The 25079-nt window shown below is 40.3% G+C and overlaps 1 protein-coding gene across 1 annotated transcript in view; it reads right to left on the reverse strand.

The window, feature by feature from the left end:
- The window catches only part of LOC120547915 (calsyntenin-2-like), a 248888-nt gene that overhangs the window by 81154 nt on the left and 142655 nt on the right, over nt 1-25079 (reverse strand). The window contains exons 3-4 of the mRNA XM_039783743.1: nt 13624-13819; nt 2168-2376 (exon numbers count right to left, since the gene is read on the reverse strand). Of these exons, the coding sequence (XP_039639677.1) occupies nt 2168-2376; nt 13624-13819 (405 nt within the window). The remainder of the gene's footprint in view (nt 1-2167; nt 2377-13623; nt 13820-25079) is intronic.

Here is a 25079-nt window from a genome sequence, read left to right on the forward strand (position 1 = left end):
GTTGATGCATAGACTGCAATGATTGGCAGCTATGATTGACTCACGATTGGTAGATGGGTGTATGGGCGGGACTTAGATAGTGCTCAATCACTAGGCTACTGCTCAGACTCTGGTGGCGCTGGTATCCTGGATATTTTGGATTCACTTTTGTATGCACTTGTCATAAGTCGCTTTGGATAAAAGCGTCAGCTAAATAAATGTAAAGTTAAAAATAAAGGCTCAGTAATTTCACAAAACACTTGGGCACTGCCATTTTTAGCAAACTTAATCAAACAGGAGGAAAAAAAAGCAGTTGTTGGGGACTATTTTCAGCGGATCAATACACATTTGGTGTGCTAGTGGGTATTTACACTACCAGATTCTTGGCAATGAACATGTCACGCATTGTAACAGTGTGGCTCACTGATGTGTTTTTTATACTTTTTATTTGCCATGTTAGCAGCTCTATAGCCACAGTACATAGTTACATTTTTTCAGTCGTTTCCAAAAACAACTGGGCACTGTAGTATTTAGTAAATGTTACTCACATGTAGTTTTTAATAGTTTTTATACAACAATGGAGCTCTTTGCCACAAAGGAATTAGAAAAATCTGGTTTTGGCAAAAGGAATACTTGTTAGTAGGATCAACTCGTTGCTATTGATCTTTTCATGATTCCTTGACAACGAGCAACATATAGAATATCACCAACTCTATTTTAGTTTTGTTTATCCCCACTACAGTTTTCTTTCTACTTCTCTTGCTGATCCTCTTATAGCACTTAGTCTTGCCCACACAGCCAACTCCTCCTTTCCTCCCTCCATCGACTCCCTCTCTCTCTCAGGTGCTCTTGAGTTCAAGAGCTCTCAGAGCCTTTTGAGAGCGAGACCCCTTCAAATGGAAAGAGAGAAGAAAGAGCACTCTGGCTGCAGCCTCCCTCCTGTATCATTCACAGTGCAGTTTGACTCTAACCTCATCCAGTCAACCTTTTAATTGCAACAACTCAGCAGTGGGAAACGCTCGGCAGCAACAAACACCTAAACTTTAACCTAAAATTAATATCTCTTGCATCTACTGTATGTCTCCTAAAAACAGAAAAACAAAGATGCAGATTGTTTAGAAAAGCCACTAGAGCAAGTTTTATTTAAATAGCTTGTCTAACAGGGATAAGGATCAATTAATTTGAATTTAGATTTAAAGTGTGCACTCAAGGAATACATTTTATCCTACTTGACTTTGTATAAGCTCCCCGACAAGAGTGTTGAAACAAGGAAGGAGAATGAAAGGAAAATAATCATCTGTGGACTATTTAGAAATATGAATGTAATAATACCAATGGCAGAGCTCAGTGTGTCCCCCATCAAACTAGTAAGGTCCAAAAGGTCAGCAGAGGATATTGTATTGGAGAAAATACCCAATCTTTTCAGATTTGTGTTATTATCTCTCTCACACACACATTACGTCTGTATTTGTGTGATGCAATCTTAATTTGTAATATTCAGGAAACTAAGTTACAATGCAAGTGGCAACTCAGGAAAGTCAAGTCCATTTGTAAAGGTATTTTTTAGGTAGGAGTGTCTATGGATTTTTCTTAGCATTTATCTCTATCTGTGTGTGTTCATCATGTTTCTTTGTGCTCAGACTTCTGTGATCTGATTTGTGGTGACTGATGGCTTTCCTGGGCAAAGCTTGACTTTGTCCTTGGAAAGAGCAAATACCACATTTTATCCTGGGGAGAGACATCTGTCAGAGTATTAAGTTTTGGTATGTGTGTTTATAGTGTTTGAGGGCTTGTGGGTATATCTCCTATGGCTGTAAAGTGCATATGTGTGGATGGATGGGATTTTTAGATCAAGAGTGCCACATTTCGAACCAATGCAGAACAAAAAACTTGATTGGAAGATGTTCTTGGACACGTGGGAAATCATTGAAATAAGTGAAGCAGAAATGCTGTGGATGCCAGTAGTAGCTAGAGGAAAAGTGGGTACTGTACACCAAAAAAGTGACAACATTTCACAAAATAAAACTTCAATGTACTTAATGTTACACACGGTTGATAACAATTTAGGTGAAATGACAAGGTTTCTTTGTGACAAGTACTGACATATCTTAGGGCTTTGTCAATACAAAACTGTGCATCCTTGTGGAAGCTATCATAATAAGCCTAACTTTTCCTGTCTTCTACTCACCGTTGCGATCTATAGCGAAAGGTGTGTTGGTGGTGGTGATCTGGTAGTTACAGATCTGGCTGTACTGTGGGGAGCAGTCCTGGTCAGTGGCCTCCACCTGCAGGATGCTGTCATAAATCTTGCCCTCCGTCACCGCGGCTCGGTACTGGGGCTCCCGAAACACCGGGGCAAACTCATTCACATCGTTGACCTGAATGTGCACCACCGCCCTGCAAACATGAAGGGGAAAGAGAGGGGAGGAAAGATGAGATTAGTGTAGAATAGTCTCATCTGCATAGAAGGTAACTGCTTTTAAGACAGATGATCCTCTTTCCTTGGTGGATAAGGGAAATAAGGAACAGTTTGATTCATTTATCAGTTAGATTAGACTTCACTAGGGCTGAGTATCATTAAAAAAATGTCCAATACCGGTACCAATACCAATACAGTGACTTTGATACTGGTTCCTAAGCAATACTTTTTTCCGATACCAATTTTCTAAAACAAAAAGAAACTACAACATTACACATTACAGCACAAATCTTTTATTTTATTTTTCAGCGTGGAACATTAGACAGCCAATCACAGACATTATCAGATCATGGTAGAAGCATGCTTCATGCTTATCGGCTCACTGATCACTTACTCCTTAGGTTTTGAAATTGGCTATTGAATGACAAGGTATTTTTTGATACTAGATACTTCGATTGCAAAGTTCGATTGGTGGCCAAAGAGTATTGAATTTGGTACCCAGCCCTAGACTTTACATATTTCAAATAACTAATAACAAGCAACAATTATTGGATTGATTGGCACACAGTTTTGTACAATCATGGTACCCAGAGGATGAATCCTCATGACTTTGTTGATACCTTGACTTTAACTACAGCGCCACCATTAGATTGACATTTGTGGTTTTGAGTGAAATTTCTCAAAAAACTATTATATGGATTCCTATTAAATTGTGTACAGAACATGTCCCCCTCAGGATGAATTGTAATAAACACTGTGATCCTCTGACTTTTCCTTAAACTCCATCATCAGGTAAAATTCTTTGGTTTATAACCAATACCTGCAAAACTAATGAAAATTCCCATCAGTCTTGATTGCACTTTTGCATATTAGCAAATGTGAGCATGCAACATGTGCAAGAGCTTGATTCTTTGTATGTATTTACTATTCTGTGTTGCATTTTGCCTAATCATTACAAACTCAACAAGTTTATAAGGCTAAATGTGTCTTTGATTTCCTCTCATACAGGAGTAGGAGTTTAACAGTCTCCCCAACACTAGACTGGTGCAAGTGCAATTGTCGGAAGGAGTATGATATTTACTACTATTACTGCAGCCTCTCAGATGATTGTTAAGTTTGGAGGGTTGATGGCAGGAGTTCACTGCCGGAGATTAATTAGTTTGGTAACCAATGGTCACAATGTGCTTTGTGTAATACACTGTCTGACCTGACCCAATGGATTGCTTTGATTGTGTTGCTATAAAATAATCCCCTGGATCTATTGATCTACTATATGCACAGTTCTCCAAGCGCACTTAACTGCACTAATTAATCATTCCATAAGTGATTTATCAGCAGTAATTCATGTTAAGTCACACATGATCAAAACAAACCACACCATTCATCACTTTAAAATGCTTTCATCAATATTCTCTGGCAGTGAGAAGGCAACAGATTGCATAATCAATCCTTCGATTCATTGACTGACAACCGGTGATGGATGACGAGGAGACAGACTAATACAGTTTTTAGCTTTGAATGGCAAATACAAAGTATTGCTATGCTTTAAGAGACAAAGGGGCGGAGATGAGTATGTGGTTTATAGGATTAGCCAGTCGGTATGGTAATAATGGTAAAATTATCCTATTAAAAGAAGCTGTAAATATCTCTCAAACATGTGGTCGGCTGGAGATAGAGAGTCTACAACAAAGAGAGAGACATTTGGGAGGCTGAGCCCACGCAGAATGGATTTCCATATTGCCTTATCTCTCCCTGTCACAAGTTCAAAACGCAGGAAACCATTTGTTTGTGATTGTCTGCACACAAACGGAAGCACAGTTAAATAGTTTAATAAAAAACAACAACATTTGAGCACATTTGATAGTAGTTAACTTATAGTATTTCCATTTCATGCTACTTTGACTAACTATGACAGCATTACATTTCAGAGTGATTAATTTCCCTATTTAATCCACTACATTTATCTGACAGCTATGGTTACTATTTTATTTTAGATATTATATGAAGATTATGATCTTAAATACAAAACATATTATGAGCCTCTAAAATATGATGCATTATTGTACATACATTAGACTACCAAACTGTTCATTAACTAGTTAAAATTAGCTCCTCAATGGTAGTCGGAAACCAAACACTAATATAGCATAACAATTGCCCATTTATGTAATCTTACATGGGTACAATTCTGAATGCAGGACTTTTTTGTGGTACTGCTACTTTTATGTTGCTAAACTGTGATTGGTACATTGAAGTAGGTGACGTCACCTATTTCCAACTATGATTTGCCCACTTCAAACCAGTGAGAAGAACACACACAAAAACACCTTTATAGAAATTATTCACGTTAAATGAACAAAACCTCTCTATCTTTTACAGAAAACTGTGTAATGTAGGTGTGATTATTAGTAGCAAGAAACTGCTTGAGAAATAGGTCCTCGGGCCTCTTAAAGGGCCTGAGTACTTTTTTCACCACTGGGCACAGGTACAGAATACACAAATGAACGCGTAGAAGACGGTGATTAATCACTGGGCTTTAGGATTGGTGGAATGTTAACAGCGATGCTAACAGCAGTAAAGATGGTGATAAGAAGCACTGACAGATGATGGCAGCACCAGTGTGTGCAGTAAATCCCTCAGCCAGCCTTGTTTTGTCATATTAATGAGGCTCTCTCATAAACATTACCCCCCTGCTTCGCCACACTCCCCAGTGGTGAGGGAGCAAACATATGTTCCACTCCTCTGGGGCTTGTAGGATGGACGCTGTGTGTATGTGTGATTATGTATTAATGCACAGCCTTGCATGATATAAATGCAATAATTGTGAATATGTCTCATTGTGAGTGTGCATGTGAGTGTGTGTTTCTCTGCTGATGGCTTACATCTGGCTGAAACAGACGCCTGCTCTTTAGGGCTAGGATGTGTGTGTGTGTGTGGGGGGGGGTTTCATGTTGCTGGAATATTGCCAAGCTGAGCCCCAGCCATTCCTGCCCATGACAAGCCTCAGCTCATAAGCAGGGGGTCCACAATGACTCAGAGTGACACAGAAAGACAGCGGGGGATTAAGTGACCCAATGGGTGCGAGAATGATCACAACACCACTTAACAAAGTGGATAAAAACCAGAGCCACAGGGATTGCTATTGGAAAAAAAGTCAAAGGTTAAATAAGCTACATTGATCCAGTGTAAGAGGAAATCCAATCTATGACCCTGTTTTCACTCTGCACGGAAATACAGTGTGGTCACATTGTGCTCAAATAAAACCATATCAACTCCCGGTTTAAAAGCAGCCATATGCAAACTGACTGCCTAGAGGGAGAGCATGTACAATCAACATGGGCATATCACTCTAAAATTACAGTAATTTGTACACATGAGTAGAGAGAGTTTTTAAACTTTACTTTACATCCACCAAATCAACTGCTCAAAGTTTCATGTTACTGTAAAGCTCCACTGCATCAAATGACTAGCTATGTGCAGACTTTAGTCAATTGTAGCTCATTGCTTACCATTATTTTGGAATGAACATTGAGTGTATTGTCAAACAGCACAAGCATACCTTTAGACAAGCTACATACAGAGATAGGTACTGTATAAGTATAGGATAGAAACTAACAACGGATTACATTTTTTAGCACAATTTAAAATAAATAATTTCAGCTAAACCAAAGTTTTCCTCAATGTCAAATCATGTGTCAAATAGGTGTTTCTGCAGTCAGGCAGGACTTTAATTCTGTTTAATGGCCAATATGCTGTACATGACATTGAGGAGCGCTAACATGAAATAGTGAAAGGCATCAAGCTGTGTGTCACTTTCAAGTTAAAAACAGTTATTATGCAAAAAGATCCAACAGATTCCGAAACAAGATGTAGATGACAGTATTTTGCCTGCATATACAGTATCTGTCATGTAGCCAACCTACATGTTGACAGCTGTCACAGGTTAAATGCAGATACTCTAGTCTGCAGCAAAGTTCCATACACTTAATTGCCAACCATAAAATTACACATAATTGAATTACATTAGAACCACATTAAGTTAAGTGTTATTTTCATTTTCATGAGACAAGAATGACTTGGGAAAGATCACATGTTGGGTTAAAATATCTACCTGTGCCTGACATGGCGATATGTACATTGAAACAGTTTTTCCTCCTGCTCATATGGAGCATTAAAAGATCCCTTTTTAATGAGCTTACAATTTAAGTGATAGTGGACAAATCCACAGTCCTTGTGTAATAATACATTTATTTATGTATTAAGTTTATCAAAAGCTTGTATTGTTGGTGGATGGGTCAAACAAACACAGGACTCTCACCCAGGAGCCTTCCCATTTGAAAATAAAAGTAAATAGGAAGGTTTTTTTTTATTTACAGAACAAACGTAACTACGTCTTCTTAACTATTTTTTTGATGCCTAAACCTAACCAAACTGCGACCGTTTCACAACGTCAGCGAGTTTGAAACCACAAACATTACGTTCTCTGGTTTAGATATTAGGATGGAAAAAAAGCTCCTGAGTCATTTTACATATTACCTAAAAGAGCAGAAAAAAAGATTCTATGAAACGTACTTGTAGGATCAAATGTAGAAATACAGACTGTAGTAAACATATCTGGGAGTGATTTTAGACTCTGACTTAAATTTAATTTGCCATTTGAACAAGGTCATGAAAACATATTTTCTTGATAATTTCGTCAACAGTTTTTATCTGAAAATTACGCCTAAGTGCTGATACATGGTTTATTAGAAGTCGATAAGATTACTGCATCTTTCTAAAAAGTGTACAAGAAAATTACAGTTAATTCAGAATGCTGAAGTCAGAATTTTGCCAAATACAAGAACTTCTCGCGACACTGCACACCTGCATTTTTATAATTGATAAAACTTGTTAATAAAGCCTTACATAACCTACAGTAACACCTTCCTATAGAAATAATAAAAAATAGTGTTAATGCAGTGTTTCCGATCCATTTATGTCAGAAACACTGTTGACAGAAATAAACAAAATGTTTTATCTAAAAAAAAAAAGGAATGAGATGTTTGCAGCCACTTTTCAAAGATATCAATATCTTAAAAGAGAATGAAGTGGCAAGCAGAGGAGACGTATTTCAGTGCCAGGTGTGATTCCAGTTCAGCTAAATAATTAGCAGACACAATCAGATACCAGCTGCATGTTAAAGCCAGGTGATACATATTATTGCCAGGTTAGTATTGTTCCCAGTTCATCCACACTCTATTTATCAACACTCAACTACTCACAGCCACTCAAACAGAGTCATTAATGAATGCCTGTGTGCGCACACACACACACACACACACACACACACACACACACACACACACACACACACACACACACACACACACACACACATACACCCAACACAAAGGCAAAGGACTCAATTAATCTTTGTCAAGAATTAGCCAAGAGGTTGACTCATCAATTTCCTTGTGTAAGACTAGAATGGAAATAAACAACTGTAACTATGCCAATGGGACAAAATGGAATGGTAACCTCATCAATATGCAAAGAAATCCCACTTCCATATCGACTCAGACCCAGAGGCACTACCACAGAACTCCACGGGGGCCTGTGTAATCTCAATACAGGGTGATTATAATGCATCATGATCAATGTTAATGCGCAGATCCTGGCTTGGACTATCATTCCACAGAAAAAAGGAATATAGAGAAAGTGATACAAAAGAGAATCTGATGCACATGGAGAAAAGATTATTTTGCCTTTAAGAGCATATTTGCGCACAAGTAAATGACTAAATGTTTATTTGGCCGACTCTGCTGACAAACCTCTAAGCTACTGAAGACGTGCGCAAACGTTTGATCGTGGTTTGAATCTGGAATACGAATGGGTGTCACTTTCTTTCGTCTGGTAACTGAAGCAGACAAGCACAGATGGTGCAGTTCCTGCTGCTGCATATTCATAATTGAAAAACAGAGACTATACTCTCCTATTACATTATGTTAGCTGAAGATAAACAACATTTCCCTACAGTTGATGTTTTTTTCTTTCTTGCCAGAAATAATAATCATGTCAACTAACAGATTTTGACAGAATGAGGTTTCACTCATATTAGCATCAAGTGTGACAAGCGTGAAGTTAAGATTCTTGGTAGAATAAAGCGCTGACACATTGACAGGGCTGCACTGCATCTGTGTGGAGTCCCCTGGTCTTCTCAGTGCAGGAATTTATCATGACAGCCTATGCTAACAAGGCACAGCTTTTGGCCAATTTCTTGACTCATAAGAAAGTGACTTTTTTTGTCAATGTTGAGTGTGTTTTTAGGTGTTTGTTTATGTGTATGAGTGTGTTTGTGTGCATGCTTGTGTGCGAGGTTATGAGATGCAAAATCTATCCCCCAGGTACGGCGTTTGCCTTATTTATATGTAAATTTAGGTATATCAGTGTGAATTTGACTCAGCATTTGGGATTTGTGTGTTTGTGTGCGCTTGTGTGTGTGCGCATGCCTGTCCTTCAGCTAGCTGTTCGGTGAGATAATTAGCCTCTCCAAACTGCAGGGAGGTTAGGACACACAGGCCTCTAAGATTCACTAATGATGACTTTAATAACTACTGCGTTGCCAAGCACTGAGTATGTGTGTGTGAATGTGTGGCTACGCGGACACGATAAAACATCTGTGTGTCTCAATTACTTTTATGTTTTCTCGCACACAGGCACATTTGCACACACACACACACACACACACACACACACACACACACACACACACACACACACACACACACACACAAAAACAAACCTTGGGGGAACCTAACCCTGTTGTGAATGCATTATTCGACGCCCCCAACCCCTGATATCCTTCAGACACTTAACCCCATGGGCCGGTGTTAAATACATGTGTCGCGGTCAGGTGCGAGTCCTGGGAAGGATTATGAATATGACATGTTTTGCAAGACAGTGAGATGTCCCTTATGCCTAATTACTCCATAGCAACAGCAGATAGTTGCACAGAGCAAGGTGTGTGGGGGAAAAACAAGGTACACACAGTACGGAGAAACTTCTCGTCTTCAGATGCTAATTAGTGAGATTATATGGTTGTTTTTTAACCGTACCCACCACAAAAGGCCTTCAAAGGCACAGTGGCTAGCTACACTGGATAGTTTTGAGAATTCTGTTCAAACAATGGTAAACATATAGATCTGCTTTGTAATGATGTTACCCTAAAACTGTGGTTCCTAACCTTTTTTTTTGCATGTGACCCCTTTATAGTTGTGGTCCCTTGAGTTGGAAGTGAGGGCAGTTCACCTGAAAAGTAATTTCCCCACACAGGCTGTTTCATCTTAATATTCTTAGAGGTGTACAGAGGTAGAACTATACAGCGTTTTACAGAAAAAAATAAATATCAGAGGAAAGTCAGAAAAACAAACAATTTTATGTGACTTTTGTTTTTTCTTGTGTCTTATCCTGGTAATCATCCTGTGATCCCATGTGGGTTTCCCGTTCCAGAAGTTGGAAACCACTGTCCTAACATAAATTAAATCAGAAGTAGGAGTTTTGATGGCGGTGATGATGGTGCTAGATGAAAAATGAAGTGATCACCAAAGTGATTCATCCTGAGAGGGATATAAGTCTGTACCAAATATCAAGACAATTCATCAGACTGGTATGGCAGTAAGGCTTTACAGAGGAGGATAATAAGTGTTAAGAATTTCATTGCCAATGACTACATATGTTATTGTTGTGCACATGGCAAAAAGAGAACCTTGAAACGTGAACCTCGGATAGACATTTCACACAAAAGTATAAATGTCCTCATGGTGGTGCCAGTGGTAAAGTATTAGTCATTAGGACACATCGTCTAGGAACTATGCATGCCTAAAATTGAATGTCAATCCATCAAATAGTTAATAACATATTTCAGTCTGGATGTTTTGCGACTGACTGACATTGCCACCCATACAGCCATGCCGCTACTAAAGCTAAAAATCTTCACTCAATCTATCTTATTCAACTCTGACAGGATCATATATATGCTGTTCCAGTAAATGATAATATATATATGGCTTCTGCATCATTGTATTTCTCCACAATACAGCCTGTACACAGCCATCAGTTTTTTGTTTATTGATGAAGTTTGAGTTAGTTTTTCATTTTCTGCACACCAAGATGGTTCTTTTCAGAAAGACCAACAGTACTTGATACCAATTAAAATTAAAATTTTCATTAAGTCTAGGCTGAATCACTGTTTTATGTCTCTTTATGACAAAGGCTCATTACACTTCACAGTTCAGTACAAATTGATCATTTGGCAGAGGTCAGCCCTACAGTATAGTAGATTAATTTGTGTTTCATTTAACGCTGACCTGAGCAGAAACAGTCTCAAGGAGTTTAAGGTGAATTCATTTGAGCTTTGCACTTCGCTGACAAGTGACTAAAGCTTTCACAGGCAACCAAGTAGAATATCTCAGAGGACAGAGTGAAGCGATGTGATTCAGATCTGGGAAATGAGCACACTGTTATATCGGTGCTCTGACTCAGAAAAAGGCAGTCGTTAAAGCCAGTGTTCATAAAGCCGTCTGTTTCTGTGGTCTCTGACGAAGTCACCACGAATGGAATACAACACTTTTACTGGCTTTGCAGGATGATGCATGTGATCAAAGGTTGACATGGGATTTTGAAAAAGAAACAACATTTCATTTGGGTGCAAATGGCAGTCGCTCAGTCCGTAGTGATTTGGGTTGGACCGAAGTACGGAGTGTGGATTGGTAGCTGGAGAGGTGACAGTTCACCTCCTGGACACTGCCAAGGGGCTCTTGAGCAAGGCACAGAACCCCCCCAAACCGCTCAGGGCGCCTGTCCAGCAGTCGCAGCCCACTCACTCTGACATCTCTCCATTAGTGCATGTATAGGACCTGAGCATGTGTGTGTGTGTGTGTGTGTGTGTAGGGTGCGAACTACGGGGGAGCTAGCGGGTGCTCGGCTCACCTTAATAAGACATGGGCTCATGGGTGCATGTATAGGACCTGAGCATGTGTGTGTGTGTGTGTGCGTGTGTGTGTGTGTGTGTGTGTGTAGGGTGCGAACTACGGGGGAGCTAGCGGGAGCTCGGCTCCCCTTAATAAGACATGGGCTCCCCTGAAAATGTGAGTTGTGAAATTTTGGGGGGTCTCTAAAAATATATTCTTTCTATTGTATTCTTCGGTAGCCTGAGTAACTTTAAAAGTAGTTCATGTGAAATCTCAAAGACAGCCTGATGCTTTGTTTATAGACTATTTGTGGGTGGCTGTTTGCTGTTTGACCTAGCTATTCCTGTCTATAAAGTATAATAAGGTAAATCCTGTATAGTGCATACACTTGTAGCTGTTATGTATCTTTATAAGTCATTGTGAGTCCATGCGCTACGACCCCCCAACCCCCGTGAAAAAAACAAAAAAGTGGGCTCCCCAAAGGCCACAGTATAGTTCGAACACTCTCTGTGTGTGTGTGTGTGTGTGTGTGTGTATTTCAGGCCTGTGTGTAGTGTGTTCTAACAGAGTGTAAATTGCAATTAAATAATAATAAAAATTAAAAAAATATGCATTTCTGTCACAGATTTGACATATTTGTGCAGCCAGGGCAGAGAGAAATATTCAAACACTGGAGTCTGTAACAGAGACAAGAGGGAAAGACAGAAATAAGGACAGCAGGAGCTAGCTGAGCTGTAGCCAGCCAGGGAAAAATAAAGGAGGGAGAAGTAGGGCAGCCAGTGGTAAGCAAGCAGAGAGGAATAGAGGATTCAGGGTGAATTTCAAACTCAATCCACTGTCACTCCTGATCCTCTCCCCTGTCCTCTTTAGCTGCTAATTTTCTTAACTGCTTTCCTTCTCTGCTGTTGACGTGTCATGTGTAATTTGAGCACAGCCTTAGGCGGGGTTCTTCTTCTTTTCTGTTAGCTTCCTTCTATATCGGAGCGAGAGAGCAGTGCGGCGAAAGGCCAGCCTCATCCTTTGAGAGTTGCCAGCAAAAGGACAAGCCATTTAAAGTGTCCCCAAATTCACTTCCCCTCAAGCATTAGCCTGTCTCTACCAACAAAACTGGGCCTGCGTCACAGCGAGCAGTGAGTTATGTTGATAGGAAGTAATAAGGTGCTTAAAAGGGATATAAAACATGATCAACAGCATGGAAATAGTAGCACAAATCCATCACCCTGCCTTGTCCACAGAAAGTCACACACACATACATACACACACACACACACACACACACACACACACACACACACACACACACACACACCCTAGTAAAACAGCAAACAGCATACAGTAAATACAAGTTAGGCTCTACTGATTTAAAACTTTCACCGAGGCTAGAAAACCCCTGCTGCCATAATTCCAGGTTTAGTGAGTATACAGTATGTATCAGTGTGTGTGTGTGTGTGTGTGTGTGTGTGTGTGTGTGTGTGTGTGTGTAGGAGCTATTTATTATTATATTATTATATTTATTATTTCTATAAGCTAGAAAAGATGATAGATTTCTGTAAATGGCTCCATTGTTGGCTGAAGTAAGGGGTTGAGCGATAAGACACAGAGGGGAGATGTGCAGCATGAAAGGCTGCGCGGAGAGCAATTTCAGACAGAAGCTACTTTAAGGAGGGCCAACAAGTGTGACAAGTTGTTTTTATCAGTTGACCTCTTGGAACTAGTCTATTGGTGCTTGTGGAGGTGAAGGTGGGGGTTGTGCCATATCTGTGCTGGCATGGATGGTTTTTCTTAGAACAATCTGGGATTCCGCTGCAGCCGAGTGGATTGCAGGAGATATGTGAAAAGTGTCTTTCAAAATAATGTAATATGTGGGTGGGAGGGAGGTTAAGTTGCTATAAATGGCATCTTGAGGTAAGCCCAAAACACCTTTTACCAGCCAGCCTTCTTTCTATCCTTAGTTGTTCCTGCTTTCATTTGCCATCCACACACATGCGCTATTTCAGTAGACTGAAACTATCACACTTTCTAAATCACTGTTTTCTAGCATTGTTGATAATTTGATTGGACTTAAGCCATTGTCTAAATGAATGATGAATTATACTTGTAAGTACTTGTAGTTTTAAATAATTTATCCCAAACATTTTGTATATGATTTATGGAAAATCTTGTTTATGTAATTGCAAAAAGCATTGAATCAATCAAATTCCGCTTTTTGCCTGGAAATTGTCATATGAAGTACTATGCATTCTGTCAGACTTTAGACCCTTTTGTTGCCTTACTCACTTATGGGACTTCTTGCCCTCCGTGCCCCCGGGGCCAGATCCACAGTCGTGAGCCTGGATGATAAAGGTGTATTCCTTCTGCAGCTCGCAGTCCACCAAGCCGCGGGCCCTCAGCTGGCCCTCGCCAGACGTACCATTGAGCACCACTGCCTCGAACGGAGCCTCCAGCCCGTGGATGTTGAATGCACAGATCTCCCCTAGAGAGCAGGAAGAAGCAGGGGAGGAGAGAGAAAGAAGGAGGGATGAGGTCAGTGTTAATCAGTCAATCAGATGGAATACGACTGGGGAATAAATTATGTGTGTAAATGAAGTGTCTATGAAACAATGGCCATTAACTAGGACTCTTCAATCCCAGAGCTTCTGTTATGTGGAAGCTAAATATTACGCTGTTGAAAAAAACAACAATACTATCTGCAGTTTAAATCAATTCAGTTATAAAGAGGGACTCAACACTAAATTAAGTGTTTGCCTTATACACATAATCACATAGATTCTTGTTGGCATTTTATGTTAATACAGGTGATTTTTCCCAAAAAATACATATTGTGTACCCACATAGTGACTCCCTTAAAGGGCCAAAAATTAGTGTTTCAAACCAAACCTACATTTTCATTTTCACCTCATTTATTTTATTTTTATACATTTGTGTTTAATTTATTAATTAAAAAAAAAAATTCTTTCTTTCTCTCTTTCCACATGATTTCCTTTCAATCGGCTCTGTGTGCTCTATTCTTATGACAATATTAGATTTGTTCTAATAGTTGTGAAGACGGATTGGGGCGGTGGTATAATGCTGAGCCTGCACACTGAGGAAGGCATTGGCCAAATGTATGTGACTGCTACTCTCCTGCATCACAAATACACAAAGATACAGCAAATGCGAACTTCAGTAACTTCTCTCTTACCAATGTTCCCAGGCATTCCTGGAGTTTACACTAGCAACTTTAAAGCTATAGTGCATTGTTTTTGTCGCCCCCATGAGGAATTGTAAGTAATGACAACTAAACTGTCAGCGTATCCACATGATACAAGCCTTCAGTGAGCGTGCACCCCCCCACACACACACATACACAAACACACCCCTCCTCTACGCAGTTGCTAGTATCCAAGGAGGACACGTAGGATCAACAAAACATGATGGACTCTTGAGAAGAGGTAATTATCTTCACTCGAACTTCTGCGCGGGAAAGTCAGCGGACGACACAATCTTCTGAACTTAGCCATACTGAGAAATACAGAGAGAGTTGTGTGGAGCTGATAGTCTTAATTAGCTTTGAAGCAACTAATTTGGCAATGGCTTGAATGTAACTGATGTTTATTAATATCAAAAAGTTACGCACTAAAGCTTTAAGTCACAAAGATCTACCACCTCTGGAATAGTGAGTTAGGCTCCAATTTAATGACTACGACTCAAAGTCACCCTTGTAAAGAGATACAGAGGAAGAAAACCCATTTAAATCCAGAGTGAGCAGCTGACAAGAGCAAAACAAAAGAGCCAAGAGGCAGCTGGCATCTATTAGCAGGCCGTATAAAGAAGTGGTCCATTTGTGGAGTTGGGGATGGAAGTTGTTTCTTTTTCTTTCTTTTTTTCTTCTTGGCGACTTGCCGTCCCCTCACGCTTCCACCAGTGGGATTCAGGAAATCACTTAACGAGGCCTGCTCACACTATGACCTGTGACAGCTAATTGCACTGATATCACTTAAACTAACAGCAAAGACTAAATTGGATTCCTGAGCAGCTTTGTGTGCGCAATGCTCCTGGCAAGTTCTGATAAGAGCAACTTTATTTTCTACCGTAAACCCCTTTCTCTCCCCTTTCATCCTGTTTCTGTCATAATCCTCCCCCCTTCCTTTCTGTTGGGACATGGGCTCAAAAATGATAATTTTCCCACAGAGGAGCTACAGGCAAAATTATGAAGAGTGAAGTGAAAAGGAGAACAGAAAATAAGATAATAGGGAGGGGGGCTGTCAACACAGTTTGCATACTACCTCTGCATTGCCAGAACAATGACTTATCATAGTTAAATGGGCCCCCACAATATGGAGAAGCGTGGCTTGCTGGGGAGAGCAAAATCATATAATGGCATTGAGCAAACGGTGTGCGACGGGGACTGACAGAAGATACAACAGTCTTGATGTGCTGCTTCTCTCAATGGTGCACCACCGTACAAAACAGGCAAATGGAAAATCCATCACCACTGGAGCGAGAAATAAATCCAATACACACAGGCAAGTGCAGAGGCTTCCTATCAGGGTGAATATGCTGAGGATATGTTGATGGCGAACGCCCACAGCTGAGGCTGGGTGGCCCGACATGCTCCTTGTGATTTAATTGTAACCCATGGGGGAGTGGGGAGACAGGTCAAGGTGACTGCAGGAGGAGGAACCCCCCCTTTAAGACTCAAATGAACACTCAAACAGCTCTGGGGGGTAACAGACCTGTTGCTTTTTCCCCCCTTCTTTTTTATACGTCCGCCTATCACTTTGCTCCAGACCTGATAAGTGTTCTGCCACCTGTGAAGAGGCAAAGATGCCTGGTGGAGGAGGGAGGGACGAGGGCGAAGCGCTGGCCCCGGCGGCAGCAGAGGAACAGATGTTGGGTGGCTGGCACTTGGCGAAGAGCTCACAAACGCTAATTACTGCGCTAAACTGTTAGCTAAATATGTGTCTCCGCGTCACATTAGGCCTTTAAGAGGTAGATTTATGGCCAGAAGGAACTCTGTCTTCTTAAACGGGGGCCGTTTCAAACTAATGGATGCAAACTAATGGATATGGATGCTGCAGTGCTATTTCTTTATTAGTTTATTTGCTGGGGTTATCATCACTGTTTGGCTATTTGGCATAATTAATTGTTTTTATGATCTTCAGTACTAGGATGTCTGGAACATTATTACTCACTATATCCTTTACACACGTACCCTTTAAAACTTTAATACTAGCTTGCACGACTTTTTAGATACTCTCTATTCTCATTCTTTCCTTTACCTTATTCTCTGCTGGTATGATTACTAACTTTCCCCTTGGGCACCATCACCTTTTAATTTAATCAAGTCTAAATATTAATGACTCTCTATTAGTCACTGAGAATGTGTGCTCAGGACTTAAGCAGCTGTCCTGTTGGTGTCAGAAGTTGTGCGGCGTTCAACACCTCAAGGGAATCTGGCACCCGTCCACACTACATAGACTATCTTTGAGGACATAGAGCTCATTATCAGTGAAGGCAGAGATGGTGTACTGGCAACAGTGACCTGTGTTTGCAGACCTGGAGGACTGTGACAAAGTATTGTGGGCCACAGCGCCTCAAGGCCCTCAAGTTATTATCAAAGCTGACAGAGCATCACTGATGAGCTGCCTGCATCCGGATTTACACAAACTGCTTTTGCTGAAAAGGCGCTCTCGCGCATAAGTGCATAGATATGCACGGCAGCTGTTTACTGAGCATTTGAGTGAGAAATCAGTGGAGATATCAGGCTGGAAACAGTCGCACCGCTAAGAGGAAGAAGAGGAAGAGAAAGATATAAGGGGAGATGAAAGGAAGAGCTGAGAAGGATGGGAACATGGCCACCTCCTTAGGGCAGCTCCGATCTCCCTACTGGAGAGTGACCAAAGCACAGGCATGAATACATACACACACACACACACACACACACACACACACACACACACACACATTTACTCAAACTGTGCCAGTTCGGTAGTCTAATCAGTGCTGACATGCCTTTCATCCTCCTACTGTTGGAACACACACCACAGAGACAGGCAAGTAAATCAGATTACTGGATATCACACTGTTAGTGAACACATTCTGGACCAGGCATCAGTTTGCCTGCACTAAAATGTTTGCACCCACATTATCTGAATATATTTTGGCTTGCCATTATAGCAAATCAACCTTATTTGCACAGTAGTTGCTGTCTAATATGTGGTATACACAGTTGTCATGATTTTAGCTGCTTTTCCAATTTGGATTTGGCCTCAAATTATCTCTCATATTAGTCACCCGCATAACCCGCTAATTCTCCCTCTCATTTTAGGCACAAAAACACAAGTGCATATTCACAAGCAAGCTGGGATACATAGATACACACTCACTTACACAGGAAAACACACACCCAAACACTCTCAGCTGCAATGCAGAGATAGACTGTCAGCCTCATAACTCTGCAGAGGGCCCGAAACTGAAAATGCTGTAATTATGCTCTTCATGAAATTAGCCAGCCGAGGAAAGAACACAATTGAGAAGCTGTCCATTCTGGAGATAAGGATTAATACTAATCAAGCCTGCGTGTTCTAATTGGAAACCAGTAGTGTATGTGGATGAGTGTGTGTCGGATGGTTTTTTTTTTAATTAAAGACACACTTTATCAACAGGGGCTTAGAGGGGAGGGAGTGTGTTTGTGTGTATGACTGTTGCAGAGGAGGATGTGAGATGATTTACTTGACTTCGCGGTTGCCACCCCTCGTCTCCTGTTAATTACATTAAAGGCTCCTCTCACAGACTTAATGACATCCTGCTGTTTTTTAACAGAGTGAACGCCAACCTTCTGTGTGTGTACGTGGGAGTGTTGTCAGAGAGAAAGATAGAGGACTGAACCTGTCAATCAAACTTGTGCGTCATGGAAGCAATTGGTGGGCTTTGGGGTGCTGCTAGAAATTCTGGCCCCCCCAAAAATAGCTTAAAGGGCCTTAAAACAGTATTTTTTTTTTTTTTTTTACAATCCCTGGCATGTTAACGGGCCCCTGTCAGGGTCTTGATGCCTTGAATCAATCTTGCTTTATTTCCCCAATTTGGTGTCCCCAGGTGGGAGCTCTATTTTCTTTCGATGGTCAGATGACCGTAGTACGACAACCAGATACTTTTCCTTTCTTGCATTAAAAGCATAAACATTCATGTTTTCTATGTCGGACATGATAGACTGTAATCAAGCATGACCACAGCCAAGGACTCAGCCTACATGGGGCGCACGCTCTACTGGGTGAGCTAGAGGTCTCCTCGACTGTTTGTACATCTACGAAAAGTAATGCACTATTTAATTTGTACATAACTCACCATTATCATCATCAGGATACAATTAATTGGTGCAGTAGCGGCAGAGATATCCTGAATATAAAGCCGTTATGTAGTTTCCAGTTCCAGTTCTGTAAAAGGTATATGCTCTAATACTGTTCAATGCTTGGATAACTATGACCTGGATGACTGAGAACCTTCACAGGCATCATAAAGTGAGATGAATTAGAATAAGTCTGATGCAGAAGAAATGGCAGCAGCTTTTAGGTGAATCACCATGCCCGTGCTTCTAAATCTACTCTATCCAGGCATTTCACTGGGCAGTCCTGAAAACATCAGTGCTATTTTGTCTTGGCAGCTTGAAAGGCCTGTTAGCTCTGCCAACTGTGTCCAATGCCATACACCCACCTCCCCTTATATGTCAATAAAGTTAATCACAAACCCCAGTGGGCGATGTGTCAGTTACTTCAGCCTAGACTTGGAGCCAAGCCAAAACACTGCTGTGCAAGTGTCAAACTATCAATGACAAACTGGCATCCAATGCAACACCGGCTAGAACATTACAATAAACACAAACACCTCAATTTAATCAGTTCGCTACTGGATGTGACGTCTACCTCAGAAAAAATTCACTTAAGCTTTTCAGCCAATGACTAATTTCAGAACATGTAGGAAATGCTGACACTTAAATCTATAGCGATAAAGTGTTCATTGTGAGGAAATTACGTTACACAATATAAGGAGTGAATTATTTAAAAAAAAAATTGTCAGAAGTTGTGCTTACTGTTTAAAACCTCCTTCGTAACTTTATAGCTCTCTGTGAGATATTTCTATGTAATCCATAATACTAAAAGGCCACATTGCTGTTGTCTGTCACCACTGAAAAGTCCACTGTGCACAATGACTGGATTTAGGCCATTCACAGTAAGTCTAAGCCTGGATTACACATTTTCCCCTTCATTATTTTGCGTACTGTTGCTGGATTTCATTTAGATTATGCACAATTATACTTATATTCTGATACTGATAACGTACTCTATTAACCCCCTCCCTCCCCCCAATAAATAATTAAGAAATACAAGCACACAGACACAACTCCTTCCTCTTTGTGTTAAACTAAAATGAATTGAGAATATGAATGAATATAACATAATCTGAATGAACATAATCTGTATGTTTTAACTTTCAAATAATTACATTACATTACATTACATTAATGATGGTCAAAGAAAGAAACCAAGGGGGGTACAGGCTAAATATTAACAAAACATAGCCATGACAATCACATTAAACACAGTCAGAAATCAATAGGTTCTATTTTCCAATTCTTTTCATGGAAACTACCCCAGGGGAGAGCATGTGTCCTTGTTTGAGCAAGGCCAGTTAGAGTTCAATGTGTTCAAATATCCGTATCAGAGTTTATGACCTCCATTTAGGCCCCTGAGGACGTTCTCTGCACAGCTGAGCTACACCATGAAACAGAGACCATCACCTCGCTGACACTCTCCTTGACCATAGGGTTTATTAGCTCTAAGGTCAACAAAGCAGAACAAATCGAACAGTAACCACACAATAGAATAGACTGTATACGTACTGTATACGTAAGTTTGACTGATTGAGGGCCAGGTTCTCACCATTGAAGAAATGTAGCCTAGTCCATATTCCTTTGTGTAATGGCATATAAAAACTGCGGAAGTCCTTCCGTGACACATCAAACTCAAGTGACCCGAGTGTGACCCGAGTTCCAATGGGCTTTATAACCCTATAAATGTCATTAATCTGGTAAAGATCATGTATGGGTTATAAGAAGCTTGTTAAAGACATTGGCTAACTCTCAGACTAAACAGATTCCTGTTTTCTTCATCAGTGAAATGTAAGACATGGCATCTTAACATTAACAAAAATAAGTATGTACGTAAGAGTATGTCCACGCTTGCCGGATTAATATAAAAAACATCTTTTTCTCTACACTTCACCCCTGCATCCATTCTTCTCAGAGGTGTCAAGTAACAAAGTACAAGTACTTCGTTACCTTACTTGAGTAGAAATTTTGGGTATCTATACTTTACTGGAGTAATTATTTTACAGCAAACTTTTGACTTCTACTCCTTACATTTTCACGCAATTATCAGTACTTTCTACTCCTTACATTTTAAAAATAGCCTCCTTACTCCTAATTCAGTTCGGCTTGTTTTCATTCCGGCTTGTCCTTGTTTAAAAAAAAACCTATCCAGATAAATCGCGCCATCCGGATAGAGTGAATTTGATTGTGGTTGGATGAGAAGTATAAACATATACCATTCTGACACCCTATTGGTTTGTATGCACCTGTATCACACCTGCACAGACCCGGTGCTAATACGGCACCGGTGCCTTAACGACCGTTATCTACCGGACCGAATAGCAACGCGGATTTCGGTGCCTTATTTAGCTGCCACTGAAATGCCTGTGCTTCTCTCTGATGCTCCGAAAACGGACGTTAGAGGGAACTGAAACATCGCCGCACGGGACGCTAGTTAACACTACACTCGACAGCAGGTAATGTTAGCCTACCGTTAGCTAGCAGCTGGAGTAAACACGGTTAAAATGCTGACAGCTAAACGGTGTAAAAGTGTGTCTGTATTTCACTGGAGAGGATTGTAACACCAGACTGTAGCTGCCGTTGTCTGAAAAACACAGAAGAGATGTGTCACTTTTTTCAGCCCTTCTGAGTTTGCAGGTATGATTTTAATTTAACATTATTATAGTCATTATGGCCTTTAGAAAAATATTTTTTTTGTGGAGGTGGGGTAGTGCACTATAGGCCCCTGTGGGGCGAGTTAAGCTTTTGTCCTTAATGGCATTTTTCCCCCTTACATTACTTTTACTTTTATACTTTAAGTAGTTTTGAAACCAGTACTTTTACACTTTTACTTGAGTAAAAAGCTTGAATTGATACTTCAACTTCTACAAAAGTCTTTTCAAACCCTAGTATCTATACTTCTACTTGAGTAATGAATGTGAATACTTTTGACACCTCTGATTCTTCTCCTTCAAAAACTGAACTTATCCAGTGTATACATCTTAAAATGCCAGCTTGCTGTTTCACAGTATATATGACCACAGAGATCAGGAGGGGACTTAATGGAGGTTTAAAGGGATAGTTCACAGTTTTTGAAGTGGAGTTGTATGAGGTACTTATCCATGGTCAGTGTAGATGGTGATGGACACAGCCCTAGTTTGGAGAAGCAGACTGTAGTACCAACACATAATCTAATCAATGTACTGCTGTAGACAGGGGGAAGCAGCAAAACACGTACGCTATATTCAAAATATTTTTCCCGCTTTAACTTGCCATCAGACAGCCCTTTCCGATGGGAAACTGAAGCTGTTTTATCAATCTATGTTCTCTTCAAAGCCAACAGACTCCTTTGACAAAACCAGTAACCTAGCAGAACATTGGTTTTCTGTCTGCATCCATTTGTAAACCTAAATGAACTGAAACCAATGCTAAGCACAGTACACGGTTATACAGTAGTTATAGGGAACGATCATGGTAGAGGAAAGAACAACAACAATGACTCACAGTTTGAAATAGGAAAAAAAAAGTGGTGTACCAATCGATTGACCCATCCATCCACACCTCCCCGAGAGATTTAGGCATTTTTCCATCGTTCAAGTGCTTCACTGTTCGCAGGCAGGCAAGTCTTGACCGGGAAAAGCTAGTGTGGCTGCAAGTCATTTTCACATGAGTGTTTTAAAAGTTAGAGACCTCAATGTAGACGATGTCTCAGTATTACTGTTACTATTATTATCAGTTACAATGGAAATCACGTTTTTTATTCCCTATACGATATCTTCTATTGTAAGGGCAGTGAGGGCAGCTGAATATTTCCTTCACTAAAACAGGAAGACTCAAACATGGTGTCAAAGGTTCATGTTAACAGCATAATAAGCTGAAAATGACCACAGTTGGAGAATAGCCAATCCAAGCATTTGTATACATAGTCCATTCATTTGTAAGGGATCCCTAATGTGAAAGCTCTACCCAATATTCTTTCCATTTTTACATCACCTACTGCCCTCTACAGAGCCCAGTGTAAAATTAAAAAGTCCCAGTTATCCCAGTCCCAGATCTCGGTGATGAAATAATTATCCCCACTCCACATTATGTAGTGCCACACACTGCCCAGACAGGCTGAAATCCTGCTATTAAGCTATCGATCATCTCATCGCATGCCGGTGTCTCTGGCAGCCAGGCCCAGCTGTTCAACCACACAATGGATATGGCTCCACTCAGCCTGCTTTAGCCTGCTCATGATTCAACAAAACCTGGACCAAGGCCAGCATCAAGGCAAGGCTTTGTCCGGTGAGACCAAGAACAAGAACCAAGTCTCTGCTCAAAGCTGAGGCAAAGATGGATGCTGAGTTATGTTTTGATTTTGCTTTTGATTTGATTTTTGTAAATGCTACAGAAAATGGGTTTAGCAGAAAATGCTTTACAATACTTTCATGGGGTCATTATAGAACCATAGTCCCCACTGACCGAAACACAAAATGTATGCTAATCTTGTTTACGCTCTATTAGCTGATTTGAGGAAGAAAAAAATATCAAAATGTTAATTCTGCCTCTACACAGCCCCCATATCTCTGGTGTATTGTATATGTAAATTGCTATCAGTTACATCACCCTGTTTAAAAGCTCATGCAGCCATAGCGTCTATGAACCTATCCTCTATAGTGGAGTCTGTGGTAATGAGTGCATTAGGCTGATGATGAGAGTGTGCGAGATGGATGAGTTCGCTGTAGAGCGGTTGCTGCACACTGTGAAAGACGATGGCCTCGGGTGACACTTCTACTACTGCTGCTGGCAATGTTTACCTTCAGGGGAGAAGACAGGAGGAGAAAATCGAGGACAGAGGAGAGGAAGGCGGGGGGGGGAGAGAATACAGTGACGTCTGAAAATAGCTGCAGAGAAAATATTGTTCCTGTGTCTGTTTGATGTCCCCGTTGAGGACTCGGAACAGAGAAGACATTGCACTCATGGCAGTCAGATGAAACAGTAAGACAGATGCAATTGATGAGATATCTTGATGGCAGCTACAGTAGAGAGATGATTTCTGTCTTATACAAGGACTCACAACACTGGGCAACGTCCTCTGTCAAATTTCTGTTTTATTACATTGTAATAGTTGCAATGTTTTGAGCCCAAATTGTTTCTTTGTCAGATACAGTGGAATTAAAAAGACTCAGGCATTGAATAACTGTACTTAGTCCCACTCATCAGTATAGTTTCAGCAAATGGCCAAAAACAACATATGCTTAAGTTCAAGCATCAGATCAGAAAACCCTTCTATGTGTTAACTTGGAGGACTTAAGGGGATCAGTACACACCTCCAAGCCAGACTCAGAATAATATCAAAAGCATAAAACAAACTAACATTGTGTACATAAGGAATTACGAAGAGCTGTCTCAAAAGCTACACATACACTGAAAATATATCACAGATAATGTCATACATATATAAATCACTGAGAACACGTTTTACTTGGAAAGGTTAAACAGTTACACTTGAAGGTATCTACATAAGAGTGACATGACACTGTCATGAACGTGTCATAAACATTATAAACAAGTCATAAACTAAATTTATTAAGTGTCATTCAGTTTTTGTCATGTTATGGTTAGGATTAGGGTTAGGGTTAGGGTTAGGGTTAGGGTTAGAGTTAGGGTTAGGGTTCATGTGTCATGTCTGTGTCATGACAGTGTCATGTGTTCATGACAGTGTCATGTCACTCTTATGTAGATACCTTCAAGTAAAGTGTTACCGGTTAATCTAACAACAAGATCAAAATGAATCACATATGTCAAATTAGGCAGGATCTTGAACGCTCATGCTGTTTAGAATGCAGTACCAGTGTCAGAGAGTCCCTGGTCTCAGAGACAAAATAATAATAAAAAGATTGATCAAATTAAAGCAGCAGTATAGATCAAGCTCTAAAAAACACTAGATCCTACATTTCCCATAACGCAACTAACTAGCGTCTTTTATTTGACACTCCGTAAATACCTGCATCCGTTAAACTCTAAACCCCAAGTTTGTAACGCAGGCTTTCTGTTGATGAAATGTATCAAGCCCAATCCCAGATGATATCATCATAGACTGTATATTAACAGTCTATGGATATCATCCAGGTTATTTTCTCAGACTTTAGATTCAGAGCCACAAATGACAAGGGACAAGTAAACGGATCCTAATTTGTAAAATATGTAGTGTGCCCCAGTATATTTGAAGTTAGTGTTATTTCATCCAGGAAAGTAGTTTTTTTTTTTTAGCTGTAAGGTCTGATTTAACTACTATGTCCCCTTTGGGATGTATGTAAACAGTCCTGGGTGGGCATTTAAAGATCTTCGAACAAGAGCCCACTCTTATAGTGACATTTTCTAGATTTAACCAACGTTTTTTTTT

The sequence above is a fragment of the Perca fluviatilis genome, chromosome 2 (assembly GCF_010015445.1).
Source record: "Perca fluviatilis chromosome 2, GENO_Pfluv_1.0, whole genome shotgun sequence".
In the NCBI taxonomy this organism is placed as follows: Eukaryota; Metazoa; Chordata; class Actinopteri; order Perciformes; family Percidae; genus Perca; species Perca fluviatilis.